At 39.9% G+C, this 15063-nt stretch overlaps 1 protein-coding gene across 2 annotated transcripts in view; it reads right to left on the bottom strand.

Annotated features, from left to right (window-relative positions):
• Positions 1 to 15063, bottom strand: part of NELL1 (neural EGFL like 1) — an 807199-nt gene that overhangs the window by 625135 nt on the left and 167001 nt on the right. For both annotated transcript variants that reach the window (XM_035012452.1, XM_035012453.1), the window contains exons 6-7: positions 6662 to 6734; positions 5956 to 6038 (exon numbers count right to left, since the gene is read on the bottom strand). In XM_035012452.1, coding sequence (XP_034868343.1) covers positions 5956 to 6038; positions 6662 to 6734 — 156 coding nt within the window. The remainder of the gene's footprint in view (positions 1 to 5955; positions 6039 to 6661; positions 6735 to 15063) is intronic.

Here is a 15063-nt window from a genome sequence, read left to right as displayed (position 1 = left end):
TCTCTGACTTGAAAAGGATTATAAAGTTTGAATGTCATGACAAGTAACCCCCTTCCAGTGATTTACCAGCCTTCCTTTGCATGTCTACAGCGGCAGAACGCTATCTTTAAAAACTTTTTTTGGTTAGCTCTGGATGTTTGAACCCCTTTCTTGGTGTGAGCTGTGAAATCTCTCCCTGCTTTTCCTATCAGACCTAGTTTTGCCTGGTAACCCGTCCTAAGCAATCTACTCTCTTCCAACATCTGAGGTTAGCCCATCTTCACATCTGCTCTTGACCACACCAGGTTCACTGAATAGGTCATCATGGTAGGAGTCCAATCCTCTCTCCTGATCACTTTCCATGCAGCTACTGCAGTTGACTTCAAACATATGGTACAAAAAAATTCAACTCTGATAGAATCTCACACACACTCAAGTGTAATTCAATCCAATAGCAGTATTATCATTTTCCCCTTTTCTTTAGAGACTGCCTTGATTGAAAAACAAATACTACTTTCTAAAAGTCCAAGTAGTTTCTATTTTCTTTCTCGACCACACTTATACTTCTGTGTCTTCAGTATTTTCCCCACATAGATCAAGCCCATCTCTGATCCAAGTAAGACTATTTCAAGCCAATATTTTAGATATAATGGTTGAATATGGGTTGAGGACTCCCAGAATCTTTCTATGCTAACTATGGTTCCATTCCTTACATGTTCCTCTCAATTACTCCTACCGGCACTGCTGAGCACCATTCTCTAAAAATGGAATCCACATGCAATTCCAAACTTGGCTTTGGTCATTTATTTCATTCTCTTCCTCCCAAAGTTTAGAATCTCTCAAGAAAAAGAGTTCCTATCTGCCTTTTGTAGGCAGTACCAATGGGCAGGTAAAAAAGCAAATAGGACGCTAGACAAACCACATGCACCATCATCAGCCCCCAGAAAATGCGGAGTTAACTATGCCTAAAATATTAGCTTCCTAGGACCCCTCCCATATGCACAATCTTCCAAAAATTCAGATCCATGTAAAGTTCTAGCTTAATTAGTTTCTAGAATCCATGCTAATTAATTTCTTTGGGAATTCTTTAGGGAACACATTAAATACACTTCTTAGAATTTGGTGAGGTCAAGTGAGTAAAACCACATATAGGTAAGAGGTAGCAAGAAGTGACAACTTATTGCATATTACCTTTACTTCATGTCTATAGCCCCTGTAGTTCCTACAAAAGGGTAGTGATTGATGGATGACCTGGGGTTGAAAAAGAGTTCAACTAGACCTGCATCCCTCCTAAAAGTGGCTGAGAACAGTGTATTTGTAAAAGGAAATGAACCTCACTCTGAAAATCTGGAAAGATCTACCGCCTGCACCACTCCCAGAAACTTCTTAAAGACTAAATGACTCAAAAGGCAATTCTGTGACTGCCCAAGTTTCCTTAAAACCCAGGAATTTGCCTAAAAAAGCAGTATTGTCAATTTCCCATACTGTCCAACAAAACTGAGCTACCTGCAAAACTCAATACCAAGAAAACTTCGGTTTTAATGAAAGCTATTCTCAGGACAGATATTTTGTATTTTTTAATATATTTAGCCTTTTCTGACAACACTGAAAAGCCCTAATCTCTGTAATAAGAGCACATGAGACAGACACAAAAGCAAAGACATATTAAGGCAAAAAGCTAATTTTTCAAAGACACTTAATATGTAACTATACCTTCCTTTTCCTCCCCTGCTAAATACTAGAATAAAAGGAGAAAAACAACTCTGAACCAAAAAATGAATTACAATTTTTCATTGGTATTAGCATGCTCATTTTACCCAAATTCATTTTCAAAAGCTATTTCTACACCACCTACCATTCCCTCCAAGAATGCCTACAGATCCAAAATAGATCCAGTAGCAAATCTACATCTCTATTCTTACCTTTGTTCATGCATTTATCTAAGCAACCATGGACAGAATCATTTATTCTTAACTCTACACATTCGAAGACAGACATCAGAGGCCTTTTTCACAGTAAGAGAAAGAGATGAGTACATTAGTCATGCAATGGGGTGCGCTTTTCTTTCTTTGAAATACTATTTATTTGGCACTTGCTACAATGAAGGGAAAAAAATCTTTTATTGTGTTAAACCTTTAAGCTTAACTGGAAAAATCACTATTGAGCTTGCAACAATGAAAGTCTCAAAATTAAATATGTTACAAGCTGAAATGCCACTCCAAGTGCTGCTTGATTTGCATAAATAGATTTGTCAAAGATTTGAATAGAAGTAATCAAATTCCCAGTCCAGCATCTCTTCTTCCCAAACTTGAAGGCAGAATGCAATTACAGAACAGGTGGGACACAAGACAAAGACAAGTCCCGACCTCATCACCATGTACCTGGCCAGCAATGGGATTGTTCCCACAACGTCAAGACTACCTGAGAGAACTTCCAGAGTAAGCCAGGGATCCATGGTCTCTTGTAGATGGCTTAGGGAAAGTGACAGAAGACACCTTCCCTCCTTCCCTGTACCTCCTCTACCTTGAAAAAGGTTCATTTTGCCAGAATGCCAGGATTCTTCAAAGAGGGCTCTTATACACCCGGACCTGTCACCTGAAGATACATGCAAACTGCTCCCACGATATGTCCCGTATTCAGCAAGAGCATAGTTATTCTCCAGCAGCCCCTGTCCTGAAGAGAGAAAAGAAACAGCAAGCCCTCCTGGGCAGACCCCTGGGCTCATCTGGTGTCGCAGCTGTTTGATGTGATTATGGCTACCAACTCCTGTCCAGCTTGTGCACTGGGCTTGCTCTCTGGTAGGATTCTATGGCTTTCCACTAGGACATCATGTAAGTACATTCTGCTGCTTTCCAAGACCTCCTGGCACCTCACTCTAAGACCAGGAACCTGATAGCGACTCACGGCTATTGCCAGGCTTTGTGATGCCAAGCCACTAGGCAAGGTGTCCATTTTCTTAGTGACTATCTTCCCCCCATGGCTGCCTATTTTTTTCCTAGGTTTAACATAAAATGAACAACTACAGCTTACTGAGTACCTATTGTGTGCCATCCACCAAACCAGACCTGTAAGTCTCACTTGCCTGGTCTCATGGGATCTTCATAAAACCACAATTAATGGTCACCCTTTTAAATATGGGGAAACGGCAACTGGGAAAAGGTCAATGAGCCTCCAAGCTCCCACTTTGATGGCTGTGCAGGGGAGAGAAGTTGGGGAGAAGGGTCTGCCCATGTTGGGAGGTCTTAAAGGGAACTCCTACCCAAAGATGTGGCCCCAAAGGCCTGTGTCCTCAGTTTGAGAGTACACATAAACAATGTTTGCACGAAGCACAGAAAAAGACCTTCCCGTTCAGACCTTGGCACAGTCAAGAGGGAAATATCTTCCTTGATAATTCTTAAAGATTTCTTGGCTGAGAATTCACCTGGTCTATCCTAGGTTTGCAGTGTGATTCTGAGCAGCCTCTAAGATCTGAAAACCTTTAAGGGTATATAAGATGGCCCTGCGTGGTCCTGCCAGAAACACAGAGCATGGGAACCCAGGACTCAACATCAACAGATTTCCAAGGAAAACAATGGACTATAACCAAAAGGGTAAATTTAGGAGCTTTGTTCTTGCCCTGACTTTTCCCCCTCCAAAAGCTACTACAAGCTCTACGCTCATGTTTCACTCCCAACAGGTACGATCAGAACACACATTCCTCTCTTCCATTTTGCCCATTGTTCTTACCAATCTCTATCCCCACGCTGGGAGTGGCCAACCTGCCTCTCTCCATCAGTCATTCCTACTTGACATCTTTTGTTTTTCTTTCCAATCCTCCCTTCTCCAACTACAGACATTCTTAGTCATGATGCAGCTTTCAGAATCTGAGCCTGAGTCCCAGCTCTGCCATCCATTGTCTTGGGAAAAGTTAACATAACATTCCTGGAATTGAGTCTTCTCATCTGGGAAGCGGGCTAATAAATCAACCCCAACTCACAGGACTGTTGTGAGGATTAAAGTGATAAGAAATACAAAACATTTAAGCATTGTAACTAACACACAGCAAATACTCAATAAATATTACCTCCTATGACTGACTTTCCAGCTTTTTCTAAATTAGGGGTTGACAAATTAGAACCCATGGACCAAATCTGGCCACCCACTCATTTTCCTCCAGCCTATCAGCTAAGAAAGATTTTTACATTTTTCAAGGGTTATATTTTAAGTGATTATATTTAAGTAAATACGTACATATTTTCTATTTTGCCTCTTGGCCTGCAGAGTCTAAAATTAACTAGCTAATCCTTTCCAGAAAAAGTTTACCAGCGCTCCTTTTCTAGATTATTGTAGATTTCAAAATTTTGCAGTGAAAATGGAAGTTCTCAGTTTTCTAATTATAATTCTATTCACGGTTTGGAAGAAACAGACTTATAAATCTTCCAAAGCACCAGAGGCAGGGTTTAGAAGGTGGATAAAACCATTTTCTGCTTGCAATTGCCCACAATTAGATATCTACTGCCTCACAAATGCCCATTTTACATAATAATGTTTGGAGGACCGAACTCAGTGTGGTTCCTAGATAATGTATGGCTAAAAAGAGAAAAATGACATTCTCTGCAGAAGGTAAGAACAAGAAAGAAAGGAGCATCCTTGAAGCTGGGGAACCACAATCACCTGAGACTAAGACATGTTTCTCATTTCAAAACTTTGGTAGCAAGCTAAAATATAATTAACACTATTGAGATCAAGCTGCTCCAGACGAAATAAAAAATACAAGTCTCTATATGCCACAAGCTGGGAAGGCAAATAGTTGGCTGCATTTCACATTTCCACTGTACTCTGAGCTGAAAAGCTAATGCTTCAGCTCTCAAGTCTCAGGGTTTCTAACAAAAGTGTTCTGTCTCTCCTTTCCAGACAAAAGATGACTTGGCCAAAAACCTAGTTTGAAAGAGAAACCTTACCTTCGGTAGCACAACCGATGGGTCCAAAACACAGCCTGCCTCCCAAACACTTACCTACCCACCAATTTTTTTTTTCCACGTGCCATGGCTGATGGCTGGGAGCAGTCATAGCCGCAGATGGGAATAGGATTAATGTATCATTTTCACTGTTATTAAAATTCTTCCTTTCACAGAGTATAATGACTCTTAGGCCCAACCTAACTCCTTCTTCGCCCTAGGCTGGGACTCCCGTCCACGACTGATTGGTATCATAACAACAGCATTAGACACATTTTCTCTTTATTCAGTGCCTTTCAACACAGGGCTCAGGGCTTTTCATTATGAATCTAAACTTCACATATTAAAGCCTCTAATTGTCCACATTTTCAGCTATCTCCTGGAGCAGGAATCATGTCTCGTTCACGACCGACTCCTTTGTGTCTGACACAGCGCCTGGCCAACAGCAAATCCTCGGAAGGTGCTTGTTAATTGGATGATGGAGAGAAGGAAAGAATGTACAACTATAAAACTGAATGTGTTAAAAGAGAAACTTTGCCTCCTCTACTATTTAACTCAAGACCAGTCCTGAAATGAATCACATCTTAGAAAAGTGACGTAATGCCTTCTTGTGACAGCAATCTGTTCCTAACAATGGCTATTTTGCCCCTTCTGATTATCGGCAATAATTTTTACACTCAAAATGCATTAGCTTAGAAGCAGCAGTGTCTCTGACCATGTACCATCTCACAGTGTTACTAGTTGAATGGCCAGTGGGCAAATTCCTTTTCCTCTCCCAGGGAATCTACAGTGATCTATATGGCCTCTTTCTTCCAAGCATTCTTCAAGCAAACATTTTGATATAGCCTAAAAGCATCAAAGAGGTAAATGGTTATGTTTACTATAGGTAGTCCTATTTCAAGTAACAGTAAACCATTTTTTATAGTAACATATTGCAGATACCAAGGCTAAAAATGTTTCCATTATAGCATATCGCTTGAAATTCCAGATAAGATGGAGAAAGACAATGAAACATCACAAGTGAAATTCAGATACCTACTTTTGCAGTCATCTTGGCCAAAAGCTCTTGCAAATCCATTATTCCTTGCACCAGGCTTAAGAAATCACTGCAAGTTGGACAAGCTCAATAGAGAAAATATAAGAAATGTTGATACAGTGCTAAAACAATAAAGAAATTCTTACAACAGTAGTTGCTTGGCTATGTTGAAGGGTTTTTGCTTTTCTGGCTAAGTATTACTTTACAATTGGAGTGAAATCACCCAGGATTTCAAGTCTTGGTCTTTTCCTTTTATTAACAGGAGGAAAGAAAGGAATAGGAAAAAAGGACTATTAACTGAAAAGGCAATAGGACATTTTTTAAATTAAAATTAAACCCTTGTCTTTATTGAGAGGTAACTGTAAAAATGTGAATCGTTATACAGAAGAGGAGAAACTCAACACACATCTAAGCCAAGCAGTTTAAATAAATGTTTATGATTTATACTACCATATTAAACCTATCTTCCTGCATCAATCTACAGAACCCAAACTTTTAATGTAGTCTTTTTCTTACCTTCCAGTGGTAATTCTATAAACACAAACTTTTTAAAAATTCAAAGACACAGAAGTATATAGTATAGATAATTAATTATCTCCCTATCCCCACTACCTCAGAAGTCAACAGTTTTTATGCTTCTGGCAACATGTTTATTACCAATAAGTTACATAGTAATAGAAATGTATAAATGCTTCAAATTGCTACTTACTGCGATTCAGATTCGGACATTGAGTTATGTATCCATTTGGCATAAGGATGATTTTCCCATCTTGGATGATTCCCTTGATAACAAAAGAGAGAGGTGGTGATGAAGATTATAGTCACCGGTTCCAATGGCCCCTGTGCAGTCACATCTCTGTGCAAGGCACTTTTTTTCTTTTTTTTAAAAACAACACTGGTATCCTCACTCAAAACATAAGTTTGCCTGAGTCCCCAGGGAACTACTCCAAACCGTCCTCCTGCGGAAATCTTGAAAAGTACATTCATCTTGAGAAAGCTATCGTTAGATACCACTGGTGGATGCTAATGACATTGTAATGGGAAGGATCTACCAGTAAATGTTCTTCAACTACTGAACCAAAAAGGCACTGATGAAACAAAAATTTCCTCAATGCCTTAGTCATCCTGGAACATTAAATTTTGCAGACTTAGGTGATTTTTTTAAGCAAGAGAGAAGAGACAATACAAATATATTAAAGTTTGATTGAGTACAGGAAATAAAATGAGACATGGAGAGAATTGCATACAATCTTTGCTCTCTGCTAACTGAGTAACATGAGTGTTTATTGGTGAGTCTTAAAACTTCTCAACATCTCACTGTGAGTAAAAGGGGTTTCTTTCATTCTATAACTTAGTCTGGAAGAACAGCCCTGATCTAAGAAAGTCATTGAGACTGCCATCTTGCAATGACAATACTGACTTGGCTTTTGCATTTTTTACCTTGAATATCAAGTTTTTGGTTTTAGGGATTTTTTTCTTCTTGATTTGACAGAAGAGATATTACAAAACAGATGGAAGATGCGGAAGCCAGTTCAGAATATTGAGCTTAATCTGTAAATAAAATATAGGCCTAAGATCATGCTGCAAGTCTTCCAGAGGAGGTAACATTTATGTGCTCATCTTCTAAAAAGAAGGTAATCAACAAATGCTGTTTTATTTCAAAATGAAATATGAATTGGAAACATTAATAGAAATAATGGGATCATAGGACCTCTTTCTCAGAATTGGATACATTAACTTCTTCCTCTTTGAGAATGATGCAGTATTTGTGAATTTAAGAGGAGACAGCCTCTCCATGGGGAGGAAGCCCCTACCACTGCTCCTCAATATGAATTCATAGTCTTTTATAGGGCAATTCCAGAGAGCAATTAATGGAGCACCATCTAAGTCGATCAGCTTCTTCCTGGCACAAAGCTGCTCAGTTTCTCAAAGCAAGTTCATACCTTTGAGTGCCCAGGGCACCTTTCAAGCACATTTGAGAAATATGAGAAAAACAGGGGATTGGAAGTCAGGAGATCTGGGCTCAAGGTCTGAATCCATCTCAAGCTAACTGAGTGAACTTGAAACAGTCAGCCAACCATCTTCTCTGAGCTTCAGTTGCTTCCTCTGGAAAAAAGGCTGGATGCAAAAGCTAAAGATCCTTCCAGCACTCAAGTTCTGGGTCAGCAAAACAGGCATTCAAACCAAGACTGTCACAAGTTAGATTTCTGTGCTCTACCTTTCAAGTTAAACAAAAAATTAGACAAAGCTGTAGGTTTCCATCAAAGACCATTATAGAGAATGGAGACACATCAGAAAACACCTGTCTGATCTGAATAGATTGAATATGGGTGAATTCATAGTAACCAACTATCCCAGGTCTGCTCAGGATTTAGAGTTTCCCAGAACCTAGGACTTCCAGTGCTAATACAGACTCACAGGGACAGCTAATCACCCTAGGAGATGTGCAAGTGGAGAAAGCATATATACCAGGAAAAATCAGGTCCATCTATTACCTGTTCATCAGAAAAGCCTAAATCATTATTATTTTTAATCAGCCAGGGAAATGGCACTCAAACCCAGAGAATACTAATCACAGTATTGATTACCTTTCTAAAAATGAATGGAAAATCCGTTTGAAAAGGATATCCCTTCTATTCACTCAGTGGCAACAAAATTTAGTACATATCAGTTTTCCTTTTCCTATTTTTAAAGGTGACTACTGATTTTTAGTTACATTGTAAATTACAAATTGCCTCTCCCACACTTTCCTTCCACCTGCCCCCATCATCACTTCTGCCTTTCTACTTTTAATCTGAGCCACACAGGGGTGTTACACAGATCATTAGGTGAAGTTCAATGATGTCGACTTGAACACAAACAGAAATAAGAGCTGACAGCTTCTCAATGCCCATTAACACCAAAACTCAACTCAAAACTTGGTATTTGTTTCTGAGGAAAAGTCATGGGGGTCAGCCCACGTACTGTCCTTTTTTTTTTTTTAATTTTTTTTTAAGATTTTATTTATTTATTTATTTATTTGAGACAGAGAGAATGAGAGAGAGAGAGCACATGAGAGGGGGGAGGGTCAGAGGCAGAAGCAGGCTCCCTGCCGAGCAGGGAGCCCGATGAGGGACTCGATCCAGGGACTCCAGGATGATGACCTGAGCCGAAGGCAGTCACTTAACCAACTGAGCCACCCAGGCGCCCTTTTTTTTTTTTTTAAAGGTTTTATTTATTTGAGAGAGAGAATGAGATAGAGAGCATGAGAAGGGGGAGGGTCAGAGAGAGAGGCAGACTCCCTGCCGAGCAGGGAGCCCGATGTGGGACTCGATCCCGGGACTCCAGGATCATGACCTGAGCCGAAGGCAGTCGCTTAACCGACTGAGTCACCCAGGCGCCCCAGCCCACATACTGGTCTTGCCAAATAAATCAAGATGGCGATGTAATTTATTTGAACGGATGTAATTCCATGTTAGACTAAAAGAAGGATGGCCATACACTGTACAATACCAGCTGTAACCCAAAGAAGTCTGAGTATGTGTGTGTGATACACATATATTCACACATACACATGCGTATATATCCTAGCACCTTCCCCCAGAACAGGAACCAGAAGGTTTTGCATTGAATTGCCATATGAACTCTTCTGTACCTGGACCTTTGTCAAAGCAGCATTTGCTATGCATGTAGTTTTCTTTAGAAAATGAAAGGCGTTTTCTAAAGTATAAACCTATGTAGAAGCTCACTCTTATTTCTCCCAGCGAAGTCATCTAGGACAATTTCTACTGATGATAATGTTACTTCAAGCCCTGCAACTTCGACCAAAGATGAAATTAGAATAACAAGAATTTCTATTTGTTCTTACTTAACTTTAAATGTATCTACACTTACTGAAAAATGCAATTCTTGCAGGACATTAGCCGGCCTCGCCTGATCTCATTTTTTCAGACTCATGCTGTATTTCTCATCATTAATCACGGCACTGCTTCCCAAACTTTGAGTTTCTTAGGAATCACCTTGAGTAAACACCTCGAGTTGGAGTGTTAACATTCAGATTCCTGGGTCATCCCTCAAATTCTGTTTCAGGAAGGTTGAGTGGGCCCAGGAAACTTAATTAAAAGCTATCCAAGAGGATTCTGATGAAAAGTCAAAGAGTACCACTTTAAAAAACCCTGCTCTCTTGTCAATCATTTGTGGGTTTTCTTTGGGGGGAGGGGGAGGAACAGGAGGCTTTACTCATTAAAAGTTCATAGTGGTGAAAACAGCATCATCCAAATCCTAATATAGGAATAAAATCTCAGTGATTTGGAGCTGAGTTGCAACCAACAGAATTACTAGATTATAGACACCATGAAGGCAAAGTCATATTTTCATCTCAGTGTCCCCTGCAGCTTCTATTGTAGTATATTTCACATAGCAGGCACAATAAATACTTGAAAAGCATGAAATTCCTAAAAACTATTAATTATAGAATATTGAGCAGTATCATTTTCAGAGCTGGTAGAGTCTGTAAAGATCGTGTAGGATATCAGTTTTTAAAGTAGGGGTACATAGAATTTTAGAGGAGATTGGGGAGAACATCAGATATATTTTGAAAAAGCTTCCAAGGTGATTTTGATACACCCAACGAGAGCTACTGATCCAGGGCCAGATCACCAGTCATTTGACCTACAAAAAAACTAAGGCTTTGGCAACTTAAGTAGCTTTCCAAAAGGACACCTTAATCTTAGGCCATTAACTACAGGTCTACTAACTCCAAAACCAGCACGAAGCTACTCCAACATGGTTTAAGGAGAAAATAGATCATTTGAGAAAGTCTCATAGTTACATGAGCTGACAAGATGTTGCTAGAACAAGGTCCTGTGGTCAAAATGAGGTTCTATCTTAATTGCTCTAACAGATACTTAATCAACCCAACATAAATTATCTGCATTAGATACTAACAATTTGCTGAAATAGTGTTTTAGTGCTGGCAAACAAGAGATCCTTTTAGGTAGCTTAATATTCTCCCCCGCAATCTTATTTACACTATTAATCTGCTGAACAATCCGTTTTCTCATCGTTCCTGCAATGCTCACCCTCAGCCAAGCTGAGAATCTAAATAAATCCCTAAAGTGCAAAGCCCAAATTAATAAACTTTTACTATTAGTACAGGTGGAGCGGGGGGAGAATGAGTATTTTTTTTCCTTTGTTGAATCCACCTGTTACCAGCCTCTACTTCCTGCACTCAGCTCACCAAGCACTGCGAAATAGATGGGCACCAGGTAGGTCGTACATTGGGAGTATTTGTTTGGGGAACTAATGCCCATTATTTCCATTGTTCCAAGAACCTTTCTCATTCCACAGTAAGAAATACACAAAGATGCAATAAAGATTAGAAAAATCATACCATTAGGACCCTCTTATGTAGGGAATAACTAGGATTAGGCAAGCCCTTCTAACATTCAGAGCTTTCTGATACAAATAAAAGCAGCTTTGCCACCAAACAAATGCTAATTCATTTTTAAAGCTCTTATTTCCCTGCAGATCTCTGTTTACACTAAGAAAATGGTTCTCTCTTTTTGTATGCTAAAACACTGAAACAAATTGCTTTCAAAGGGAAAGGGGGTGGGGAAAGTTCCTGCTGGGCATGTAAATATATGGATGAAGATGTGTTCTGTTTATAAACTGGCAAGGACCCAAGCTTTAGCAACAGGCTAACAAAAAGACTTGAGAAACTCACAAGGAGGATTTTCAAAATGCAACCAATTATAGATTTCTGCCCTGAAGACAATTAATAAAATATTCCAGCTTGCATAAAAGAAAGACACTTGTCGACTTCCATTACAATCAATAAAAACTGTCAGCTCATTAGCATATCATTAGCCGACGTGCTGTTTCCAAAGTCTTAATGCACAGAAATATTAGTCTACAGATGTATAAGATTCCCCAGCTCTGTGACTTTGACTTTCTGCATGAAAGGAAAAATAAGAATTAGAGATGGAAGGAATCCTTTTCTATGTGCCTATAAACATATGTTTACCATCTGTGGAATTATGGGAACCAGCTGAGGTTAAAAAAAAAAAACAGCTGTGCCATAAAAAAAAAAATTGTAACCAATTTCACTTCCCAGTGACAGCTCAGCTGTTAAGGAGACAGTGATGTCCAGGTAAGGGAAAGGTTTCAGACCCAAATTCACTGGACAGAGAGAGACAGACACAAAGAGGCTATCTTGGCCTCAGTGAATGGCTTTAGAATGGAAGTTATATAAGAACACTCAAACCACTCAAGCAACCTGTAACTCACTGTGATTCACCTAAACTTGTTCTTTCTTTACCCTCTGAAAAATCACAGCATCATCGTCTTGGAATCTATCAAAGGGAAACTGAGCAGTAGTCAATCACCTCAATGATGAAAATCTTTGACAATCAAAAGATTCAGATAAGCCTGTCACCACTGGTCAGCTATTTTCTCAGACAGCTGCTATTCTGAAGTGAAGAGATCCCCACCTTTTGTTCTGGGTCTCTGATGGGAATCACCCAATGCTAAAGGCTCACATGCCAGGCACCAAGCTTAATTCCCTCCCTCCCTCTTTAACCAGGAGCACATTTATTGTGCTATCCATAAAGGTCCATCAGGGCCCAGAAATTAGGTTTGACAAGTGAGCTGGCTTTTGCTTTTACTTTGCCTATGAAATAACATATTAATATTTAAAATAGAGAATGATGCTATTTTAACCTGAATACACATCATAAGCATATTTAGTTCTGGAGGGAGAAAGGCGGTGTGGTTCTTGGACCCAGGAGGCAGCTTCTCCAAGATAAATATTAAGAGCCTGAAGATATGCCAAGTCTCACTTAGAGGTGCTTGCCTCTTTTGCAAGCAGAGTTTTGCAGCACTGGATGGATCCAGATAATTTCCATAAAGAGACACTGACCTATTTCCCCTACCCATGTCATCACACCAAAGGATGGCCAGAAGCGCACTGGCTGACATACAAAATTCTAAGAGGGAAAAGAGTTTCAAAAACTTCCTTAAAAAAAGCCATTTCTTGAGGCTCCTCTTTTTGGACAACAAGGAGAATCACATTGTTCCCCAGAGGAGCAGTGTGGAACTGCCAACCCCCTTCTGGGGCTTCTCACTGGTACCCCCTATTCCTTTTGGGGGGAGCTCCAGGGAAAGACAAGGTGTGTCTCCTCGGTGGGACATGGTGAAGTGAAATGTGTCCACCATCTAACACAGTGAATAGTACACAATAAGTAAGCCCCTAAAAAATATGCTGAATGTCTGAATGAATGAGCACAGACTCTGAAATTTAAGAAGAGCTAAGTTTAAATCCCATTTCTATCACTTACAAACTATGGGAGACTGACAAGTTGTTCAACCCCCAAGTCCCATTGCCTCATCTATACAAAAGGGATAATAGCTACCTCATTAGCACTCTCTGCGGGTGAAACCTCATTAACGGAGATAATCTATGTAGAGCCACACAACATCTGGAACACAGGAAGCACTCAGTAATTGTCAGTGTTCTTCTACCACCTACAACCCACCTCTGCAGCAAAATGATTGTCCAAGTCTATGAACACCCCTTGTGTTTTCTGCCTCTATCAGGTACCTGGGCTCTTAAGGACAAGGTGCCTGACATCTACAAGGAATCACACGCTCAGCAAGCCAGACGGAGTAATAGGACTAACTGCTCTCCCCCTTTTCATCACAAACTCCCAACTGAAACAGAAGTCCCTCAAAGGCAGGAAAAGCACCAATAACTTCTACAAGGCAATGTTAAGCATATGGGGAGCATTAAATACATCCTGTCCAAGAAAGGGACAAGATGCATGTTGCAAACAGCTAGGTGTCAGGTGCTTTTAATATATAAGAATATATATCTTATATAATCTGCATTACCTTTGTGAGAGAACTTTGCCATTCCACCAATAAAATGACAGATTTGTCGCTGATATGTTCCATTTAAGAGTATACGGTCTGCGAACCACATAGCTGGTACTATTCATAGTTGTTCTAATGAACAACATAGACTCAGTTCTAACTGGTAAAGATTACAATCTATAGAGTGTCCTCAATAATAAACACCCATATATAAGTTCTACTCAGGACTAACTACATAATTTGCCGAGTCCCTTGTTCAAAATATTATTGAAAAGTTGAAGATAGCAACAGCAGAGAACGAAGCTGATCACGGAGCCTTCTAAATTCAGCGCCCTGTGGCACTGCCCAAGTCCAGTGCCCATAAAGCCAGCCCTGCTTGTACTGGGACCACACCAAGTGATGAAGGAAATGGAGGAGTCATAGTGGAAAAGCGTGTGGTAGAATGATTTCAAACGGATTTCCTTCCCTGTATCCATATTTTTCTTTCCACAGCTCAGACCAGTTAATTTCAACGGTCTTATCTTCAAGTGCTGTTCAAATCTGCTTTCTTCTAGTGAATTTTTTATTTCAGTTGTACTTCTCAGCTGCAGACTATCTGTCTGGTTCCTTTTTGTAATTCCTGTCCCTTCAAGGATATGCTCATTTAACGCATACCTAATTTTCCTAACTTCTTAGTTCTGCATCCATGTTTTTCCTTTAGCTCTTTGAGCACATTTAGTATAGTTGTTTTGAAATCTTACCTAGTAAGTCCAATGTCTGGGGTTCCTCAGGTATAGTTTTTGTCCATTGATTTTATTCCTGTGAATAGCAATACCTTACTGTTTATTTGCCTTGTGATTTTATTTGAACACTGGCTATTTGAATATTGTAGTGGCTTGAATCTAGAGAGAGAATTCTCTCCCTTCCCCAGGGTTTCCTGGGTTTTTGTTTAGTTTTTCTTTATTGTTGAATGCTGTAGTAGTGCATTTGTTGAATGACTTTTCCAATTATTTTTACAGAGACTATATTCCTTGTCATATCTGGTCACTGAAATCTGTCAATCTATCCCTGAGCTTGTGTTCAGATGGTTTTTAGATAGATTTCCTTGAATGCCAGAGCAAGGGGGGGGGGGGGGGAAAGGGGAAAAGAGGGGGGGGGGGGGGGAGGGGAAGATGGAGAGAAGAGATGGAAAGAGGGTGGGAAATAGAAGGGAGGGACAGACAGAAAGAGGGAAGGCCAGAGGGAGAGAAATACTGGAAGCCTCCCTCCTTCAGTACTTAG

Source organism: Mirounga leonina, unplaced genomic scaffold (assembly GCF_011800145.1).
Source record: "Mirounga leonina isolate KUSES-001 unplaced genomic scaffold, KU_Mleo_1.0 Mir_166, whole genome shotgun sequence".
Lineage (NCBI taxonomy): Eukaryota > Metazoa > Chordata > Mammalia > Carnivora > Phocidae > Mirounga > Mirounga leonina.
This window is presented reverse-complemented; position numbering and strand designations above follow the sequence as displayed.